The sequence below is a fragment of the Maylandia zebra genome, linkage group LG17 (genome assembly GCF_041146795.1).
Source record: "Maylandia zebra isolate NMK-2024a linkage group LG17, Mzebra_GT3a, whole genome shotgun sequence".
Classification (NCBI taxonomy): Eukaryota; Metazoa; Chordata; class Actinopteri; order Cichliformes; family Cichlidae; genus Maylandia; species Maylandia zebra.
The window spans coordinates 22,696,021-22,718,882 of NC_135183.1; the positions used below are offsets into that span (position 1 = coordinate 22,696,021).

The following is a 22,862-nucleotide window of genomic DNA, read 5'->3' on the forward strand; positions in this document are numbered from 1 at the left end:
TATTAGAGTACACTGGAAACTCAAACATTTTAACAGACACAGAACAACTATGGACAAAACTTTGAGTGCTGTATGATGTCAAGCATTTTAGCTAACTTTTAAGCTAATATTGACTCTTTTCCATGAATCCTCACCCAACAACAGAAACAGAGAAACAATAGAAATCAGTACAGTGAAGTTTATTTTTAAATACTGGTTTCTTAATCTGCAAAACTGGTCAAGTTAATCAAAGATAACCAGTTTACTTTTAACTTAAACAGGTAAAAAAAATGTCAGAGAAACTCTAAATATTTAAATTTAGATTAGGTAAAAATATTGAGCTATTTAAACTCTTTTTATATTAAAAAAAACTTTGTTTTTTATTATATTACAGTTTCACATTTCTAAATCTTATTCTTTTTACTTACTTTATTATTTAGATTAGTTTTTATAGCAATAACAAATGGACCCATAACATTGCAATCAGGAAGCTACAGCTTAAAGGTGACATGAAGTCTATAAATACTCTTTAAAATACCAACCTCTTCCTCAGCAAAGAAAAACCCCCAGCAAGGACTTGGCATTGTTTCATTTACAGGCTTGTCATGGTTTAATAATTTTCTTGGAAGTTTCCTGGAAATTACTCTATTGTAGGGTTGCCAACCGTCCCTTAAAAAACGGAATCGTCCCGTATTTCGAAACAAAAGTACACGTCCCGTATTGAGCTAATAAGGGACGCACTTTGTCCCGTAATACAGTGAGAATCAAAAGTAGTCTATAAATGTTAATGGAATTAACGCTTTGTTTGAAAACATAATTCCCAGCCCCTCTCCTGCTTTGTGACCAATGAGCTGACACCACACTTATGACGAGTATGACAATTCAGATTACCGCTCATCTCATTGGTCGAGGAAAGGTCGCTTACGGAGAAAATACCGGAAGACAACAGATGACCACAACAAGAAGCATGGCCAACAGGGAAACAAACGCCGGCACTGCGGTGCAAGTCTCGGACGACAGTACACCTAAAGCTGGGCAGACACTGTGCGATTTTTTCAGTCGCGTTATTCAGCTCCTGCTCAAACTGCACGATTGACTCGCAGGGGTTAGAAGTTGGTAGGTCACGATGCAGGTCTCACACTATACCGCCCGATGCTCTGATGCGACCTGAGTGCTCACACTGTGCCTCCATAAAATGAAGGTTATAACAGAAAATCTGTCGCGCTCTCCCTCTGTCTTTCACTCACACAGACACACCACTACCATCAACTTTGCTAAATTGCTAATGAAAAACATTGATCAGGCAGCTGTGATTGAGCAGCAATGTAAATCCAACTATTTTCATGGTTGTTGTGGTCGTGATAATTTTGTGAGGCCACATCGAAAAGGCTCGGATGAGCTTTCCAAAGTTCTACAAGTTGTGCCTCCATCGCTTGTGTCCAGATCACACGCTGCACAGCCGTGCTGCTCCATCTTTTACATCAACGTTTACGTGTTTGCGCGCGAGCAGTGTGAGCGGCTGTGATGAGACCCTCACGAGCGATTGATGATCGGGAGCTGGTCGTGAGGTGTTAATCGCTTCTCGTTACCCCACGTATACTACACGACGCACGATGAAGATCACTCAAAAATTGGCTCAAAATGGGCCTAAAACCGCACAGTGTAAGCCCAGCATTAGAGCAGCAATGTTTGTTCCCCCTCAGAGAAAGGGAAGAATGGGAAAAGGAAAACACCTGGCTGGAAAAAGTTAATATGGGCATGTGCAGTGAATATCAGCGCTATGTGGCCAGAAGTGTGATAATATAATTTATTTTGTGTAATAAACAACTGCAAGGATAGATGATTACAAATAGATGACTAATACATAAAAGTAATACACAGATGAATAATGATGATGAGTTAAGATGCGTAATCATGGGAACAAGCGGGTTTACAAACAGGAGCAGCTGATTAGCATTAGAAAAGCTGAAATAATACCTCAACTGAAGCCAATTGTACTAAATGCACTAAATGTGCACTGTTACAAGAATGTTTTTCTTTCTATTGTTTTCTATTATTTTAAGTTAAGCAGGACAGAGTTCTTTTAAAGAAAGATTTACTTATATTCTCAAAAGTTAAGCATGACAGGCTTCTGTTTAAGAAGGAGACCTGTTTTATTGTGTTAATGTTGTCATTTTGAGCTAAAAATAAATGGCTAAATGATCATTTGTTTCACATGTGTTCATATCACAAAGAATAAACATCTACTTAAATCAAATTCAAGTCAAATGGTTAAAAAAAATAATTTCACACACAAAAAAAGAGCTAGAAAATTCACCACACTGGGAAGGGTGAAGACAACTGGGTCGCCCGGCCCTGGCCACGAGGTGTCCCTTATTTATTTTTCAGGGAGTTGGCAACCCTACTCTATTGGTACCAGTTATGGGTGTAATGGAAAACATGCGAACAGTGATTCCTGTTATATTACCTTTCAGCAATCATTATCATCACAATGATCTTCAGTTCTCTCTTATGTTGCTGATTTACTCTGGCAAAACCATGAGCATGTATTCCCCAGTAAAAGCTATAATATTTCCATTAAGTCTTTTTACCGAACACTGTGTTGTGCAAAAACTTTAATTTCAACATTCAGCTGAAAAATTAACCTTTGAAAGAAATAACTGAACCATGCTCTTGCAAGGCTTGGATGCCTTATAAGTCACTGTTTCTGTGTGTTAATAAGTGAGCGAGTGACAGATACGGATATTAACAGTGCTCTGTAGAGGATTGCAGGACAACTGCAAGGCATAATAATGTTGGGGGGTTGGGTTTTTTGTTAAAATTTAGGTGAAATCATGGGTCTGTAACAGACTCTGTGAGTGGCTGCTAATAGAGAAAAGCCATAGGCACAAACACAAACTCCATCAGCATGGCTGATTAAAGTGACAGGAAGCCATAGTGCACATTGCAAACTCATTATCCATTAAATGTAGGCTAATGAAGTTAAATAGCTAAAGGGAGAGAGATAGAGTAGTAAAACAGTTTGTGTTGTATCTGTTGGGTTTCTCAGATTTTTATGCAGTACAATATGTGGTTTAAGTATAATATTACAGAAGATTAAATGCATATTGATATCAAAATCAGGCCTATTGAGGGAGTTTTGGAGATTTGCAAAGCGTATTTATTGCTGCAGTTAGTGTTTTAACACCAACTTCAATTTTATGAAGCTAACAAATCAAATATAATGTTTTCTTTTCTTTTCATATTTAGTTGTTTTATTTTATTTATTGTTTTATTTGCTTATCAGAATTGTTTGTGGCTGTCCCAAAGTTATGAATGCTACTATTTAAAGTAGCACATATTTTCTTAATAAAATCTGAGTGAGTATTTTTAGCTAATCAGAATTAGCAGGTCAATAGTTTTATAGCTAAAGCTAGCTAATGTCCTTCTTTGATAATATTTTTTCTAGCATTAAGTAGAAGAAAAATTGAAAACATAGTGCATGAAGGAATAAAACGGAAAATGTTGGATATTAAAGGTTTTCTACGTGAGACGTTTTCAGCTAACCGGGATAAATAGATCTTGAATTTGTTAATCCTAGCTAACATTAGCATACTTTAGCTAATATCTAGCCAGTCTACTATAGGAGAGGAAACATGTGAAAAGAATGATGATACGCAATTGAGGATGGTATATTTTATAAAATAAAAAGTGTTTATTTGACTAAACTTTTTTCTGTCTCTAACATTGATACATATATAGATGGGCAAATGAGTATATTTCAAATATCTTCACATTTAAATTGATCCATCCTTATAAGATGAAGTAAATGAGTACAGTGAGAACAAGGTGAATTGTGGTTTAAAATTGGAAACCTTTCAAAAAATCAGAACCATTTGAGTCTCAAACTCCTGAAAGGGTTATTAGTTCACCTGTTCAGCTTCTCTTTAATCAGCTATCTAATCGGCCAATCACATAGTAGCAACACAATGCACTAAGGCAACTGCTACCTGCTGATGCTCAAACCAGGCTTTAGAAAGGAGAAGAAAGATGATTTAAGTGACTTTGAAGATGTCGTGTCTGTTGGTGCCAAATGGGCTGGACTGAGTATTTGAGAAGCTGTTGAAATAGAGTTCAAACAGAAAATGTCTGAAAAAGATAAAATCCAGTGAACAGCAGTTCTCTGGGCAAAAATGCCTTGTTGATCTCAGAGATCAGAGGGTAACTGGCTTGACTACTTTGAGCTGATAGGAAGGTAAGAGTAACTGAAATAGCCTAACCACTTATCACAAAGTCTGAAACTTTGAAGCAGATGAGCTACAGCAGCAGAAGACCACACAGGGTGCCACTTCAGGAAAGGAAACTGAAGCTACAACTAACACAAAATCACCAAAATTGCACAACATCAGAGTGGAAAAATCCTTCTGATGGGCCCGATTTCTGTTGCGGCATTCAGATGTTATAGTCAGGATTTGCTGTAAACAACATGAAAGCATGGATCCTGCCTTTTAGTTCGAGCTGTTGGTAGTGTTATAATGTAGGGGAGATACCTTATTCCTTCATAACAACTGAGCATTGTTTGAATTCCACAACACAACTGAGGTTGAAACAGAAACTGAAGATCTGACAGAAAATCTTAGTCATGACACGTTTTATCATTTTATAAAATAAGTTGGGAATTTCTACAAGGACGATTATGTAGTTATGCAGTACAAAGGGTTAATGTATTTGAAGCAGATATTCAAATATTCAAAACTTCCATCTAATTTCCATCGAAAAACAAATACTACTGCAACCATGTTTGGAGCTCTACACATTAGGGAAGAAGAAATTGTTTCTAAGGTTCCTATTTCTATTGTTTGCTCGACAGAAGTGGACACACAGGGAGGTCCAGAGTTTGCCCTTGAGGAGTCACCCAGTTTTCATTTACACCTGAACCGGTCCTTCTGGATGCCAACATGCATTCCAGCGCTGGGCTTCTTTCGTAGCCCTGCCTATTTAAGTCATCACCAGCACAGAAACAAGGAGCGATTACTACATATCAGATGGCGCTACCTGAAAATGCTGATGTCACTGATAGAGTGTACCTGTTCATTCAAATCAGTTAAACTTCCCTAAAAGACCTGATGAACAACTGGTTCATTGTTCTCTAAAAAAAAAAAAAAAAAAATCCAAAACACAAGCCAAAAAATAACCCAACCCCAAAACGGCAAACTTGTACCTATAGTGCTGAAAACCTGCATGTTTCTTTCATTTATCCACATAAATATCATGTAGGACTGTTGCAACTGTTTTACCTCTTTGGTCAGCAAAATAACTGACAGTATTTCCCAAAGCATATGTAGATGGATCATAGACTTGTGGTGGAGTTTGTGTGAAGCTCAGCAAAAGGAAATAACTGGATATTTGGGAGATCTTTTGCATTAAATGCTTCAAGCCGCTTAGATTAAAATCTCCATATCTTCTGGGATTCCTCCACCTTCTATTTAGACCCCTTATCTTGTGGGCTCCCCCACACCCCTCATTAATCACATGCACCCTCACCTGCACAGGTGAGACCATTCTCGAAGATGTACTCGAAGCACAAATCACACCAGTTGCTCTCCCCTCCGGGTTCGAAGGCGTGTCCCTCTCCGGTCTCCTCCTTCACCCTGGGGTCCTTGTCCTCGGGGGAGAAAATGGTCTTCACATGTGGTTTGGATGCCTTCTTCCTCCCACGGGGTGGCCCCCCTTCGTGTCCCTCCATCCCGTTCCCAGAAGCTTCTGCCCCGTCTCTCCCCTCAGGTCCACAGTTCGACAGCTTTCTGTCGCTCCACATCCTCTCCAGACTGGACGGCTGAGGAGACGCCTGCCGCCGGACAGCCCTCACCACCGCCGCGCCCTTGTTGGCCTTGGAGATCCGCATCTTGGCGCCCGTCTGCGGCCACGTTCCCTCGTTCAGCGTGTCGTGGTGTTTGCTGACATGGACAGCCTGCAGGGCCAGCGGACAGTCATCTGTGACCGATGAGCGCGGGGGGGCGTATTTCCGAGCGTGATGTTTAATCATTACGCACACTTTTCATAGTCCGCCGCTGCGTGGAAGTGTATTCGCCAGAGTCACACAGGTGATGTCTTGTTATGTCTGACGATGACACCGTCGATAACGTGCTCGCAGTCGGAGAGCAGGTTGAGGCGGTCGGAGGTGTGCTGGAGAACGGGTTGGATCTCATTTCACTGGGAGACATGAAACACAGGCGCTCCAGGAAGGACTGCGTCCCAGACTTCGTTTACAGACATGCAAATTTAAGCTTTCTTTCTCGTTATCATCACACATCTCCCTCCCAAGCAAGACCTAAACAACTTATCCAGTTTCTCCGGTTGGCCCTTTAATTCGTACCTGATAAAACTTGTTTTTGAACTGCCTGTTGCCTCCTCTGTCAGATAATTTTCTCCACAATGCAAACCAAATATGTCTGCAAGTACTCTGAGCGTAACCATTTAAAATCGGGGGAAATATAAACAAATCAATATAATGTGTGTCAAACTGCTGCTGCATCACTCTGTAGTCCCTCTTTTGACCACAGGATGGTGCCATTCCACTCAGTGAACAAAGATCAGGTGTCCGCAGGTAGAGGACAAAGAAAATGTTTATTGGCAGCGGAACATTGGTAAGATAGGGTCATATCAAAGGCCAGACATCTGGATTTTGTTTTTTGTTTAACTGAATACATAAAACATGTCCTGGACTTCTTTACTACACACTGAGTGGCTGAATCCCAACAACCATAACATTTTCATATATTCTAGCTTTAAAAAATAATCACACAACTTGTGCATGTAACTCTTGAACTGCAAACATGTTTTCTTTCTTTAGCAATTTTTTTGCTAAGCTTTATTAAAACTAGCTGCCCTGGGGCAGACTGACAGAAGCGAGGCTGCCATATCGCGCCATCGGCCCTTCTGGCCAACACCAGTAGGCGGTAGGTGAAGTGTCTTGCCCAAGGACACTTTTAACTGAATTTCTTTGTAGTAGTTTAATTTTTTTCTTCACACCCAGTGAGCAAAAGCCAGACTTTAGTAAAGCGTCCAATTTATGGAAGCTTGCTTCGACTGTCCACAAGCCTGTTTCAAGTTCCTTATCTCATATTTGAGAAGTAGAAATCTTGATATGCCTTTTTATTTTGAGGTCATGGCTTTTGACATGAATATTAATAAAAGGCTTTTTTAAATTTATGGTCATTTGGGTTTTGGTGAACTATAAATATGCACATTAAAGTGACCAGGAAGCACTTAATACAAACAAAGACTGCTTTTAATTAACCTGAGCTTTTTTTCCCCCCCTCCATAGTCATATTCCCTTTACATACTGAAAATCTGTTACAGGGCACAGAAACAAACTTTCTTTGGCTGCTGCTTTTCCCCCGGATAAGCAGGGGCCTTTCTTCACATGTTTAACAGATATTTACTTCCATACGAAAACGCCACAGGGATCCGTGTCTCCTCCTGAGTTCTTTTTTTGTGTGCAAATATTAGAAACAATAGTAAACAACATTAGAAACACATGAATGCTTTGTCACTGCTGTTCAATTTGTTTGGGGGCTTTTTTGGGGGGGGGGGGGGGGGTTAAGGGAAAAGTGCAAGTGCTTCATTATTCAACTTTTTTAATTCAATGTGATGGTCCATCAGATCACAAGAAAAAAAAAAAAAGAAAAGAAAAAAATTAGTGCATAAGTTTGCAAAACATGTAATGCATTTATACAAAATTTAAGACATGTAAAAAAAACAAGAAATATCTTATTTAAATCTCACTGAAACTTAAATATAAGAACTATTACATGATCTGTGAGAAATTGGCTCTGATGTTTTGCAGTCTGTAAACTCATTTTTATTCTCTGTACAGTTCCAAGATGTCCTGTTGTGCTGTTAGAGTTCATTGTTAATGTTAGTAGCTCCTGAAGCTACAGTCCGTGCAGGTTTTGGCCAACAGGGGGAGCTGTGGAGCTTGTAAACCACGTCCCTTCTGCTTTCAGTCGACTTCCTCAGTCTCATCAAACGCTGCATCCTGCAAAATAAGCAGATACTTGAGTGTTTTTAAAACTTCAACAGGTCAAGCTAATGGTTTAATTAAGAAGGCTTTTGTTTTAAACGTACATATCCTCCTTGGTCCTGCACCCAGGATGAAAAGTTATTCTGTATGTATTGAGCGCCATGGTTCAGCAGGCAGTTTGTGGGCAACGTTTCCACAGCTGACAGACGAGTGGTGACCTGAAACAAGAAAAACAGATGTCTTCAGAGGTTAGCCAAGACAGTCATGTGAAAATGAGTCAGCAGACCTGCACATGACTCCCAAAACTCAGCAAACAGGTGTCCCTCACACTGCCACACCTGCCCGAGTATACACAGACTCATTTCAAGTTTTTTTTTTTGTTTGTTTGTTTTTGGGGGGTTTTTAAACTGTTTTTATCCTGGAGTGAACCTGATTTATAAGTGAATAGTCTTCTTGCTCCTAGGTTTACTTACTGCTAACTAGGAACTGACCTGTTGATTTTTCAGGGCGTATATCACTTGTTCGTAGTCAAGGATACCGATAAACGATATGTGATTGTTATTGAAACTACAGCAATTTGTGCTACCTGACCACAGCTCCTGCAGCTCACAGCCACTCTTATTTATGCCCGCCGTTAAGGCACAGGAAGCTGCTGTGGAGACAATATCTCCACGTAAGCGCTGATATAGGAGAAGTCTTCGAACAGTTCCAACATCTCCCTCTATATATCTGCATACCTGAGCATCTGTACTGCAATGTCATTAAAATGGCAGTAAAAACTGACAGGATCATACACTTGCACCTTTAACCCAGCTGCGGTGGCCAAATCAAGACGTGCATGTCCAGCCGCCTCGTCACACCAGCGACATGGAAAGCATAAAGGCCCCTTAGAGTTTCCTACTCTGGTAACTCCTCCAGCGTTAGTCTCACTAAGATTCATAGTTTCACTGATAGCTTAAGCCGCTCTTACCTCACACATCACAGCCATCTGGGTTTTTTGAGACGCCTGCGGCCCTGGAGAGTTGGGCGAGGGGCTCCTGAGGCCCACTCGTATCAGGAAGGTGTTTATTAACTTCTTAAAGAAATCGTAATTCCAGAAGAGCTCTGCTGCTATGTTGGCATCTTTCAACACCTGACAAGGCACACACACACACACACACACACACACACACACACACACACACACACACACACACACACACACACACACACACACACACACACACACACACACACACACACACACACACACACACACACACACACACACACACACACACACACACAGAGACAAAACAAAGAACAAAAAACAAATAAAGTTCAGTCACTAAAGATGAAAAAACAAACAAAACACCAACTAAGTAATAATGGTAATAATGAAGTTTCTGATTTGGAGGAATGTGAACATATAATTTTTTTAATTATATGTTCACAAATAACGGAAATATCTGTGACCTGCACGTGAGGATGCGTGAAAAACCAAAACCACTCAGCAGAAGCGCGATCACATGACACAAACTGGTGGTAAACTACTTCCTAAAGGAAGATATTCTGTTGTTTTTCACATCAGATCAAAGTTGTTTTTGTACCTTGCCGTCATATTTGTCTCCAGTTTCTCTCAGCAGCAGACCAATTATCTTCTCCACCTCATCTAAAAAGGAACAGAAGACCCGATTATCAGCAGCAACAACACAAGACAGACAACATTTAAGGGATTAAAGGCGCACACTTTTATCTATATATATATGAAAAAACATATTGCAATTGCTGATTGCTTTAATAAGGCACCAACTTCAGCTGCCATGATTACAAAGACGGAAAAAAAAAATGTGTTGGGCATGTAAACAACGCTGAATCTAGACCCAGAACTTCGCAGTGCCTTCTATAAATGTCTGTCGTGTAAAACTAGTAAAACTTGTTTGGTGGCGTCTCGGCTATGAAAACATGAAGGGGTATTACTGGTGGGCACATTTTTTTTTTTACTGAACCTGGAGAATCTGCTGCTGTTGGGGATCTTAAACTAAACTATTACAGCATTCATTTAGAACCGATTGTTCTCAGTGGGTAATCAGTTTCTACAAGCTAGAAAACGCTTTTCAGATTTTACTTTTCTACCAAATTAAGGTGGAAATGGACGCCTTATTAAAACACCATCTTTAAGTCATCCAATTACCCAAATATTGACTTAACTTCAGCTAAACTGGGCAAACTACAATGTGATGTGCAAACATTACACATGCATTACTCAGGGAACATCTGATCTGCCCTAGATGCATAAAGTGACCCAGCAGTCAGCCATCTGAACCCAGACGGGGCCCTTTTGTTTTGTGCTGCATGTTCCCCCTGTGCTTGATTTGTTTCCTCCAGGAACTCCTGTTTGTTCTGTTACCAGAGAACCTGCTGGGTTAGCGCTGCCCGTCTTGACCGAGTTCACAGAAGAATTTAACTTCCTTCTCCTAAGGCTGCATACCATGTTTCTGTTGGCTCTCTAACAGGCACCGCCTCAAATGTTTTACTATTCCTGGGTAATTCTTTGGTTTTTCCTGTGAGAGCGTTCACATGTGTATTCTGTGTCACTCATCAGGTTAGTTTTAATCCTTTTAAGAGATACAAATGAATCTTAAAAGAAGAAACTCACCATTTTCTGGGGAATCCGACTCTATATTTGGAGGAATTAATTGGATTTCATCAGCAAGCTCCATCAGTCTGCTCGCTACCTCACTCGCCTTCTCGTCCTCCTCCTCCTTTTCAGGCTCATCTGGAAAAATGGAACAAACATATCAAATCAGACCCTAAAAGGACGGTGTCACAGTAAGCGGTGGCTGATCGGCCGGGTAAAATATATGCCTGTATACGCTTGTGAAACAGGAAAAACGCAAGAAACCAATAAGTCTTATGGTTAAGTGAGTGATTCAGCCCAGTGGTCCTCAAATGTTTTCTGGCATATCCCAGTGACTTTACAAAGAAGCTCAAAACCTTTTAGGGAACTGCGATGACTCAAATAGTTGACTGACCTTATTTAACTGGGTGGAATATACAAGCACATTTACTGGGGTTAAAATGTCCCATTCATAAACTGATTTTGTTCATTGCTTTGCCACAAGAAAACCTGACTAACAAAAACATGTTAAAATTATTTCATAAGCTCTGTCTAACTTTTTGGCTCCGGCAGAAAAATCTGTCTATCAAAAACAAAAAAAGCAAGTTGAACTGAAATAAAGTAGAGCATTAAAGTATTGGGCAGCACTTTGCATACACTTAGCATAGTTCCACTTTCTGGTCGTCCATGCTTTTACATTTCGAGAACCTCGAGTTGGTCTTATCTGTAATTATGAGCGTTTATGAGAAACTAAAACCTGTCTTCAGGTCACCTGACTTTGCAGAATTCAAACTGGACTCAAACCAGTTTAAGCGTGAAACCAGCAGGATGTTCACCCGTCGCACTAAAAAGAAATAAAAAGGGCTGAGGTCCACAAAATTACCTTTGTAATATTTTTATGGCATGCTGTTGACAGTCGACTCAGACATTTTTTAAGACAAAAAGTTCTGCAACAAGTAAATATTTTCTGGTGTTTTTGTCCTCTCGCACTTATAAAAACACTTTTTGAGAGTTTAGGACTCTTAGTGTGACATCTTCGACCTGGTATTGACTTTCACCCATTTCTAAACAAAACAAGAGGATCTTCTTCATTTTACCCGCCTCTACAGCACAAAAACTTTCTTCCAGTTTCCATAAAAACTTATAACGTTGTCAGATTTTTCCTGTGAACCTTACACCAATGTCAATGCCCCTCCCTACAATAAAAATCATGACAGTGTTGATAAAGTTGTCAATGATTAAGTTCCAGTTGGAGCTGGTACTTTTCCTGCCTTACTGTTTCAATAAAAATCCAACATGTTTAAGATTACCTCGGGTTTTTATCACTCTTCTGATTTAAGACTAAAACGTGTAACCTGGAGTCTTTATCGGTGAGACAGTGCCGGATGTCAGTCTTCTAGTGTATTTCAGGCATCAGTTTCACAGTGAATGATTTTATTTGCATGTTATGATAGTGAACTAATATTTTATAAACAAAACTATGGTGCACATTAATCAGCGAGGCTAATTGTCGTGTTATCTAAGGCTACACCTTTATTCTCCTCACCTGTAGCAGGGAAACATCTGAATGAGACTTCATCAGCAGGCTCCATTGGTTTCTGCTGCTGCTCCTCCTCCTCGTCTTCTTCATTCTTCGTCTGAGGCCTGGTGCAGCTGAAAATGCTCAACATGCGTTTCAATCTCCTCCCCTTCTTTCTGTTTTTCTTTTCTGTGAGCTTGTTCTCAGTCTGTGTTGGTGTCTTTAGTGGAGTTTTGACATGTCCATCTGAGTCATCCCCACCACTTTCCCTGACCGGGCTCCTCTGTGTGTTTGGTCGTCTCCTCGTCACGTAGGCCATTAGGACTCTGAACTCCACTGTGTCCTCCATGTTCGCCACGTTTGGGGTAGACTCGGGGTCGTGGTATGTACCAGTGGAGCGGCCAGCAGGGCGGGGAATGGGGTCATAGATTTCGATGTGTCCGTTTGTCATCTTGGCTTACTGTTACGAAAAAAGAAGAGTCAAACTGAGACCCAGCCATCATGTGAGTGGTAGTTTTCTTCATGGAAGTGGGGGTTTCCTGGAAAAATTACCCAAATAGCTAAAGAGATATCTGAACTATTTTCTAAGCATGGTTTTACTGTCTAAAGGCAGAAATGAAAGAAAATGCACTGGTTTCTTTTAAGTGAGACAACAAAGACTTGTCTCAAGTATTAGCAAGACAATGATGCTTTCCTGAGAAATCACATCCCATTTTGAGCAAGGAAAATTCTTCCTTTAAGCATACATCATGTTATTTGTGACAAATGCATGACTCCGCTTGTTCGTGTTATTTTGTACAACCTGCCGGCTGTATAATTAATAAGTGTGCTCAGTGTTTCTGGCACATGAAGTGTCTTTAATATTTAAGGTAATGACTGTGTAACACAGATTAAACTGAAATCTGTTCATTTTCCTGTTACTTTCATCCATTTAATGAACAAAAATATATTTTGTGCTCGACTAAAATAAACCCCGAATCCTTTAATCATACTTTCTTTGTTCACTTGCATCAATTTCATATTTTAAAATGTCAGATGTGGTCAAATTTACATCCTCAGTGATTAATCTCTCCAATTAAGGTTGCTGTAGTTTAGTCTAAAAAGTTTTAATCTTGCCTATTTCCAGTTTCTGTTTTTAGCTTAGCTGATTTGAGTCAGTCTCCAGAGCTTTCAGTTTAGATTTGGATAAGAAAAGTTTCGTTTTTGTTAGTTTATAAAATATATTTAAATAAACGAATTCTGACTCGATTGTTTCAGTAAGTATTATAACATGAAGGGTCTTTGTCAGGGGAAGAATTTAAGAAGTTTAGATTAGATATTACAATTTAAAATAGACAAACACCTGGTTTCACTTTGTGAAGACAGGTGACTCAGTCGTCATCCGCACTCTGAAATAAATAAATAATACACGCCAAAGAGTCATCCGGCAATTTGACCAAACTGAACCATGACCTAAAAAAGTATTTCTACTTTAGTTGCTAAAAACGACTTTAACTCATAGTTTAGTTTTTAGCTTTAGTTAAACATAAAAAAATACATCTGACTACAAAAATATACAATAAAAAAGGTTTAAATTTTAAAATGAGAACACTGACACACTTGACTGGATAAATCACCCTGACGTGTTTAAATGTAGTCTAACTGGTACCTGTTAAATCCTCATGTCCAAACTGTGAACATCTGTAATATTCCTGTAATTAAAGTCAGCTTAATGTTAAAGTGTGGTTGTGTGGCTCCTCCTCTTGACTTCAGGACTTTGTCGAGGCGTGTCTCGGCAAACAGCTGATAGTTTCACTAAACTCAATGAAATACACCGGGAACTCCTGAAGCCACAACTAACCGTGATGCGCCGTGTTTCTCTGGGTCAAAGCCGTCATAAATCCGTGTAAAGACGACCTAGCTAGCTAGCTAGCTACTCTACGTTAGCCATGAAAGAAAAACTTTATTGTATATCTTTTGACTTTGAAACTTTAGCCGGTGAAGTTGTGTAAAAGTAGCTGTAAACTCGAGCCGCCATTGTTTGACTGAGCTTAAGTGGCTGTAAATGTTAGACAACAACAACCCAACCGAGACTGCCCCTGAGTTTAACAACACGATAAAAAGAAGAAGAAGAGTTAGAAAGTTAAACTTAATGTGTACTTTATGTGAGTAAAAACGACCTGTCAGCTACACGGAAGCACTTTTAAATACTTCAAGTAGTTCTAGAATACACAAAAACAGATATACTTACGGTCCGAGCGGTCAAACAGACGCTAAACGAAGGAAAAACACTTGCCACACCAACTCGTATAGTCACTGAGTGCACTATGCGCCGGTCGGAGTCCACGAGCCTGTTTAAGTATGGCGACTTTGTCACGTGCTGACGTGCTATGACGTAGCTCCAGCTACGACGAGACAAACCGAACAAACTTTTCTTCGGATTACATATCTCGTAAGACCTTTTTGGAGGGGGAATTAATTTATTTTCCAGCGGGGCGTAATTTTCGATTACAAGTAATTACATAAAAAATACACAAATAAACATTTTTAAATGCATGTGGTTAGGGTATATTCTTACCTGATTTTCTCTCGCACAGACAGAAGTGGTCTGTAAATGTCAGAAAACGGTGATTTCCGCAAACAGGCAGTAGTTAGCACAGTTGATCAAAGATAATCAATTATATGGAATAAATAAGACGACGTGCTTCGTAGGTATTATGACTCAGCAACCCTGTGTTCGACGCTGCCTGTGTTATCTTGTATTTGTTGCACATTTTGCTGTCCTCTCGGCCAAATTTTCCTTGAAAATGTTTTTCAAGTCCGTATCTATAAATCACTTTGCCAGAAACTGCAAAGCGCAGCTTCTAGATTTCTGGATAAAAGTGGGTGATCACATTCCTGAGCACTTTTTTTTTGACAGATCATCTGCACATTTTTCTCTGTTGTACATTTAATGAACAAAAAACGTATTTAATGCACGACAAAATAAACCCCCCAATCCTCTACGCACGTTTGTACACTTGCATCACTTTCATCTTTTGACAATGTCAGTGTGCATTTCACAACAACTATCCTCCGTGATTAATCGCTTAATAATTCCAACTAAACTTGCTGTTGTTTCTCCAAAAAAAACCCCAAAATTGAATCTTGGGTAATTCCAAGTTTTTGTTTTTAGTTGAGTGGATTTCAGTCAGTTTCCAGAGCTTGCAGTTTAGTTTCTCATAGAAAGAAAGTTTAGTTTTAATTCGTTTATAAAAAAAATTAAATTAAATTAAATGGACGAATACTGACTAGATGGTTTCAGTAGGTGTTATAATATGGAGGGTCTTTATCAGGGGAAGATCTTAAGAAGCTTATATTAACGATTAAAAATAAAAATAGTCAAACAAACACAGGCCAAGGGAGGCCTTGACTTTATTTCTGCAGATACAATTCCCCCCTGGGCCTCCATGGTCCCCAGTGCACAGATTCGTTGCTAATATTACACCTTTTAATTAGGCAGAAAAAGAAGAACAAAAGTTGAACTGCTTTAAATTCCCATAAACTCCACATGCACATTCACATAGCACAAAATTTCAAGTTTATTTTTCCAGCACTTCAAGTTAGTCTCAGAGGAACACTAACCTCAATCGTAACCTCAATTTTGAAATACTGAGTTAAAATTTTGAGATATTTAACCTGAAATTTGATGTACAATTAGTGGAAGAAACAAGTGCCCATAATTGTCTATCCAATGTTTGGAATCATAAACTGGAAGTTTTCTTGTTCATTTTTTTTTAAACATCCTGTTATTACAGCAACAGGTTACCCTGCTAACCTCTAAATCTGCCTTCATGCTTGCTTAACTGCTGCAACATAAAGGTGAGAGTGACACCACTGTGCATAGAAACATTGATCTGAGCGGAAATGAAAGCTCAGACTAAAAGTAGTTGTGTCCACATTCCAGGAGCTCCATAGGCATGCCCTTACCAGACGGTCATCAAGCTCCACAATCAGCAGGTAAGGCAGGAAAAAATCCCCAAGCTCCTGCACGTCACTGCAAGGAGAGCTTGAGTATAACATTGCCAAGAAACCACAGTTTTATTTATAAGGAGCAAAGAATTTCACGCTTGTTTCCACTGGGGGTTTCTGTGTGTCACACGCCATTGTTTAGACAGCAGGTGTCCCAACAGTACTTTCCTTTTTTTTTTGTTTCCTAGGATCCAGATGTGCTTCTCATTTTTTTTTCAAATTGCTGCTGAGCTCTCCAGGAGACCATCTTTAAAGTTTTTCTTTGTGCACAGAGGGCTTCTTTCATTTTCATTGTTTGGGGACTTTACGTGCCTCACTGAGTTCAGAAGAATTTCCTTTTGTAAAACCAAATAACACTTAGTCAGATAACAGACACCTTACCAAACAAACATTGGTAAGTTGTATCTGATAACTTGGCATATCTCAGCATGGCATGCAGTGTGTCCTTTACAAAGTTTGAAAGCAGACAAGTGGAGGACAAAGGAAGTGGGGTGTGGTGATTGTACACCATATGAAGAAAAAAACCAATCCCACTGGGATAAATAAAGCCTGAAAAATTAGTAATTGCTTAAGACTTTGACAGTTTGAAGTGTCTGCAGGATTCTTCATAATCATCTAACTTTCCTTTCAGTTACCAAATCATGTTTAGGTGATCTTAGGCCCATAAAAGCAATTAAAACAACACGAGGAAGACAAAGAAATCTGCGTTGGGTCAGTGAGTGACTCTGTGCCTACTGTGGGTATGTCTGTCTCGCTGTGACTGACTGGGGTCCGTGGAATTTGGATGGATTCTTGATGTAGGGAAGTAAAAGAATCGATTTCTGCATGAGCATTTCACACTGAAGAGAGTAAGTCTACATGATCGTGAGCTGGCTCTGACTGATGTTCATTGTGATTTGGGTTAAATTAAAAAGAGGAAGTATTTCACAAAGTATGCAACCAAATCTGGAGGTTTTTAAAGTTTAATCAATCAAATCAATCTCAGTTCTTAAAAGAAGGCCTTAAACTGCTCAGAAAATACTCAGTTTTTCGCTCAGAGAAGTTCTCCACATTCGTTCCCAGGTGTGAATCGGGGATATCTACATGTGGAATGTCTCATCCATGTGTCATTGGGGATTTTCTTTCTTCTTTATTAAACTGTAATATGGGTGAAGGTTCAAACAAGTTTATGACTCAGATATCAAACAGTAAAGAAAGGCGGGGCAGAATTTCTTCAAGTGGCTGTTTGTTGAATCCTGGGTTATGAATGTGAAACAGTCAGAGTGCTTCAAAGACACTTTTGTATCCACAAAGGTGCAAAAATAAAATCATGATGAATAAAATTATTTCATATATAATCATGATGCACTTAAATCCACCTGCCTGGTGCTCCAAACAGACTAATGTTGGCTTAATGTTGTGCGTGAATGGGTGGATGACTGGATATGTAAAGCTCTTTGGGGTCCTTAGGGACTAGTAAAGCGCTATATAAATACAGGCCATTTACCATTTAAATTGGATTTTTTATGCTTTTTCTTATTCTGTGTCACTTTTAAACTTCATGATCATATTAAACATGGCTGGTTTTTAATATCCAAACAGAGGCTCAGGCTCCAGGCTTCTCTGTGACTCCTTTATCAAAGAGGCTTGTCACGGTGGTAACCCCTGACCTCTGAAGACTTTAGATTGCACAGTTGTTATCATTATGCTGCATGGAAGAGCTGAAGATTTTTATCGAGAAAGTCCAGGAGGGAAAGGATTAACACACCAGGAAGGCATAAGGTTGGAGAGAAGGTTAGAGAAGTAAGGCTGGGATGGTGCAGAGGAGAGGCTGTGGATGAAGGTGGAGCTGCCAGGCAGGAGGAAAAGAGGAAGACCTTAGAGAAGATTCTTGGATATAGCGAATGCCACGCAGAGGGTTGGAGGAAGCAGGCGAAAGAAGAGCAGACCATCAAACGGGATTTTTTTTCCTGTTTGACTGTTTATGGTAGAGTTTTGCAGGATATCAGATAGATGGAAAACAGAGGGGAGAATGTTGTCAGCAGACAGTTGTGGATGTTTCTGTGAGACTGTGCTAGAAATGGTCATTGGATTTCTTTTTTATGAAATGAGTTAAATGATAAAACAGCATGCACGGTGTCACGGTAGGAGGAGCTTAAGATGTACAAGTGGGGATAGACACTCCTTCCAGAGAGTTCAGAGAGCTTGTTTCCTTAATAAATTTGTTTTACCCTCAAAACCACCATCTGCCTGGTTTATCTGGTGAACCAGATTGGGGTGGCTGTAGCTCAGGAGGAAGAGCAGGTCAGCTGCTGATCGAAAGGTTGGCTCCAGCAGTTTGCATGCCAAATATCCTTGGGCATGATACTAACCCCGACTTGCTCTCCGATGCATCCATCGGCGTATGAATGATAGTTAGAAAGCACTCAAAGTATAGATAATACTGCGTATGTGAATGGGTGTGTATGGGTGAATGCTTTGAGTACTCCAGGAGAGTAGAAAAGCGCTGTATAGGAATCAGTCCATTCACCATTTTACCCTGCCAGTAAATTACACAGCAGGTGAAGGACATTCCTGCTTCCAACTTCCCATCACCTTCCACGAGTCTCCATCCCACAAACACTGATATTTAATTCTGCCCTTTGCGACACAATGATAAGGAGGCCAGGTGCACCCTCAGGACGACCAGTTGACATTACAGATTAGACTTTTTATAGCTTTTATGGTCTTGTCATTAGAGTAGTTACGTCAGAGATTTAAGCAGCTTGTTTTGACAAGTAACAGCTGGTGTTGAGGGGATTTCCCCGGCAACCGCTCAAACAGGAAATGAGGTCAGACACCAAGACAACAGCGTCACATCTTCTTTTACCAAATGACAAAATAAAAACAACAAACTTCAAGTAATCCCATCATCATCATCATCATCATCAGTAGCAGAAAAATAAAATACAAAAGCAAAAAAAACAAAACAAAACCACGTGCCCAGCCTTACAAGAAACTTTAGTATAAATCATTTAAAATGATAACAATTGAACAGTTTAAACATCAATAATGCCATTTTTTTATGCCATTACCAGAACAGAATCCCAGGGAGGTAAGAAAATAAAGGACATGCATAACCAACGCTGATGATAGACACAGTTTAATTCAAAGTCATGTTTCTACTAAATAGAAAGAGTGATAATAAGCCTGTGTGTGTGTTTGAGTGTGTGTGTGTGTGTGTGTGTGTGTGTGTGCTGCTCAGAACGAACGTAGCTTACATGAGCACAGTCACTTTCTGGAAATGATCAGTTTGTGGTTTTATTTTACACACATTTTGTCCGTGTAAACTGCTGAAACTCGGAGGAAGGCCACCGAGTTTGATATCTGGCTTGTGGAAGCCATCTTACAACAAGAAACCTCTGCAGAGAAAGAGAGCGAGACATCGGCTCTGGATGTTTAAAGTGTGGATTCAGTCAAGAAATTCTAAGAACATTCGAAGGGTTTAAACAACACAGCTCTGGAATAAACGAGTCTTTACTCATCATACGTTTTAACCCTTGGTAAAACAGGGCAGAGAGATCTGATCCATCTGATTGGCTGATAAGAGTGCAGTGAAAATAGACCCAAGCTGTATTCCTACTGCAAATGTTTTTACCGCTCTTAAATTTTCCATATATTTTACAAATAGGTGCCTCTGCGGGATTGTCTTTGCACAGGAATAGTTGTGCTTGCAAAGCACCAACACCCTGTCAGTACATATTTACGCCTCCCTGAGATAACCATATTAGGATATCTGCTTTCTATGACGCTAAAGGGACTCCAGAGCCAATCTGTGATGTACTGGAAACCTTCTATCAAACCAACCTCCTGAGGGCAGACCTGAGGACACAAGTTGGCGACTAATAGTTTGAATTTTGAGGGAAAGGGAGAAAAGCCACTGCAGTAAACGTAAGCTGGGACTTTGGGAGCCAGACTTCTATGATGGCTGATCACGACTCTTTACAATGTCCCCTTAAATAATTGGGAAAGCATCATGTCCTGCAAATATCAGCACAGGTTACTGCAGAGCTCACAGGGTCATTTCAGTCCACTGACATATGTGCTCTCAAAAGAAAAGAACGAACGAAACAAGAATCATTTTCCTAACCAGCACTGAAGCAAAACCGCACATTCAATACTCCTCGGTGCTAAATGCTCGACCGTGTTACAAACATTAATGTAATGTAAATGAGTAACATAGAAATGCAAAAACAAGAAGATATAATCTATTCATATTGCATTGAACATGGCTCAGATTTTAATTTATTCTTAGACAAATGCTGCAAACACACACACACACACACGCACACACACACACACACACACACACACCAGGAGTACCAGAAACACACTATCGAACTGTGAAAAGTTAAAATCTTAGTTTGAAAGAAACATTGCAACGAAAATACTTTAAATCTCCCATTTTTTAAACAGACTCTGGTCTAACGTCCAAAAATGAATTCAAACGCAAACGACGGGAACCTTGGGTTAGCGTCATTCCTTCCATACTGGGCTAATACTGGTCCCCTCTCACTATCACTTGGTACGGTCACTGGTTTGATGGCTCAGCGCTAATTTTGTCCACAAAAAGAGTTGGAGTCCCGTGTTGTTCTGAAATATGAGGGTTTTTTGGGTTTTTTTTGTTTCGCCTAAGAAATTTCACAAAACGGCTCCCAGAGCAAAACATTTATCACCTTTATCTCACCAAGACAAGCAAAATATTAGAAATATGACAAAGAAAACAAGCACATATCCACAAATGTGACAGAGATCGGCACATTTTAGGCATTTCTATGACACAAATGTGATTTATTTTCCATCAGCTAATGAGCTCATGGTTCCTGAAACGTGTTGTGATTATTCCGTTATTTTTGTACTCTCTGGGATCCCAGAAAGAGCCAAAAAATGCTGCTTTTTGTTATCTACAAGAGATTTTAGCTACTGAAACCAGGTGGGATCACTTATGATTTCATAATGTTTTTTTATGTCTATAATGTCCCAATATAACAGAGTTTTTCAGCTGCATGGCTGAGCAGCTTATGTTTGGTCCATATAGCGTACATGCCTTTCTACAATGTAGTGATTAGAAATGGTTATTTCCAGTAAAATCAAAGCTTATAATGCTAAAAAACAGACATATTTAATTAAAATTCTATTAAATGTTATACAATCCGAGTCATAATTGGTTATAAAAATGTCACAGCAGCACATACACAGATATGACTGGAGTCATAAATGATCCCACTCGGTCACTTGTTCCGTGTGTTGTTTGTACTTGGAGAAAAAGCTGCAGTTAAAAGAAGTTTGTGAGAAAAGTTCAAAGCTTTCACAGTTCATGCAGGTTTGATTTTTTTCTATGCCAAACTGTGTCCATGTTTTGAATTGTTGTGGTTTACTGACAGTGCAAATAGAGCTAAATACTTGTAGCTTCTACCACTGAGAAACACTGATATTTTGCTCTTTGTCTGGCTTTATCACATTTACACTCGTCTAATATCAGCTTGTGTATTTTTTTGTGTGTGGCTGCTGTGGAGAACATAAAGTCCCTCCATCATGTTTGCCACAATAAATTTTTAAACATGCGAATAACTCAATCGCAGCTTTAGTTTAAAGATCTCTTTGTGAACCTCTCAGACTCCAGCACATGCCAAGATGTTGGAGAAATGATGCAGTGACGCAGACATAAAATGAAAATAAATGTTAAAAGTGGGCAAGAGCAGATCCTCATTTTAAAAAACCTTTTAAAAACTCATCTGTACACGTAGCTCTGAATCATGGTTTTGTCTGTAGAAAATGTGACACATTTAGTCCACTGAGTGTTCCTGGAAGTAATCAGCTGCTTGAAAGAGTCAGAAAGCTGACAAGCGTTTTGTCATTTTTATGAGTCACGGCGAAGCAACGACTCTGATAGGATAAGAAGTGGCGTTGAGTCGGGACTCGCAAGAAGCCGAAAGCGGAAAACATTACAAGCACTTCAGGACGAGCGCACCCGGGGAGGATATGTTCGTTTTGTTTGTTTTATTTTGTGATGTGTGACTTAGCGGGCAGCACGTGATTGCAAACGCTAGCGTTGCATATTTAATGACATGGGAGTAAGAAAGTTTAGGGAAGGCGTGGAAATCAAACTATGTGACAGATGATGGGAAAATGACTGAAATTTGGGACGAGATGTGACATTACGCTAGTGCAATGTCTTTGGCACAAGTTTTAAGGGACAAACAAAAACTTTTACTGTTCCTACGAGCGCTGAAATGACACTTTATACACTTTAAACCACTGCAGAAGTCTCAGGGAGTAAAATATGCATGAATCCCTTATAAGATGAGAAACAGGTGAACTCACGACGTGTGACGGCTGGTCCAATTGCACTTGCATCCTGATAGTCCTACGATCAGTCATTCACTCAATCGGCACAACCAATAAATAGAATATGAATAAATAAATACAAATAAATAGTAGACCAGTAAAATCTCCTCTGCAGTGCTGCTGCGAGCTGAAGCAGTTCATCTCTTCTGGCTCGTCTCCAACTTCTCCGCCCGAAGAGTCGAATCCAAACGTTTTCCTCTCCACGTCGAGCGCGCAGAGTCCAGAGCGACACAGAGTGCGCGAGCGTGTTCGCGATCACACGGCCGTCTCCAGGTCTTCGTGGCTTGCAGACGATGAGCTCAGGTAGGCGGCGAGCTCAGCGTCTCCATCGGCTTGGTCTGCCGGCGTCTTCCCCTGAAGGAAAGAGACGATTAGATTGGAGCGTGCCTCTCATCCAAAAGGAA

The 22,862-nt window shown here is 39.9% G+C and overlaps 3 protein-coding genes across 6 annotated transcripts in view; all 3 read right to left on the minus strand.

Annotated features, from left to right (window-relative positions):
- Positions 1 to 6,186, minus strand: part of rassf3 (Ras association domain family member 3) — a 74,626-nt gene extending 68,440 nt beyond the window's left edge. Inside the window, exon 1 of the mRNA XM_004573724.3 lies at positions 5,503 to 6,186. Within this exon, the coding sequence (XP_004573781.1) occupies positions 5,503 to 6,004 (502 nt within the window). The 5' untranslated portion in view covers positions 6,005 to 6,186. The remainder of the gene's footprint in view (positions 1 to 5,502) is intronic.
- Positions 6,187 to 7,560: 1,374 nt separating this feature from the next.
- LOC101479427 (uncharacterized) lies at positions 7,561 to 14,490 on the minus strand. The gene is made up of 7 exons (XM_004573725.5): positions 14,333 to 14,490; positions 12,130 to 12,562; positions 10,623 to 10,742; positions 9,574 to 9,635; positions 8,955 to 9,116; positions 8,089 to 8,202; positions 7,561 to 7,999 (listed from the first exon to the last, which is right to left on the minus strand). Exons 2-7 carry the CDS (start codon positions 12,551 to 12,553, stop codon positions 7,964 to 7,966), a joined length of 918 nt encoding a protein of 305 aa, XP_004573782.3. The 5' UTR covers positions 12,554 to 12,562; positions 14,333 to 14,490; the 3' UTR covers positions 7,561 to 7,963.
- A 4,426-nt stretch (positions 14,491 to 18,916) lies between these two features.
- The window catches only part of dgki (diacylglycerol kinase, iota), a 102,329-nt gene continuing 98,383 nt past the window's right edge, over positions 18,917 to 22,862 (minus strand). For all 4 annotated transcript variants that reach the window (XM_004573727.4, XM_004573729.4, XM_004573728.4 and 1 more), the window contains one exon: positions 18,917 to 22,812. In XM_004573727.4, coding sequence (XP_004573784.3) covers positions 22,714 to 22,812 — 99 coding nt within the window. In that variant the 3' untranslated portion in view covers positions 18,917 to 22,713. The remainder of the gene's footprint in view (positions 22,813 to 22,862) is intronic.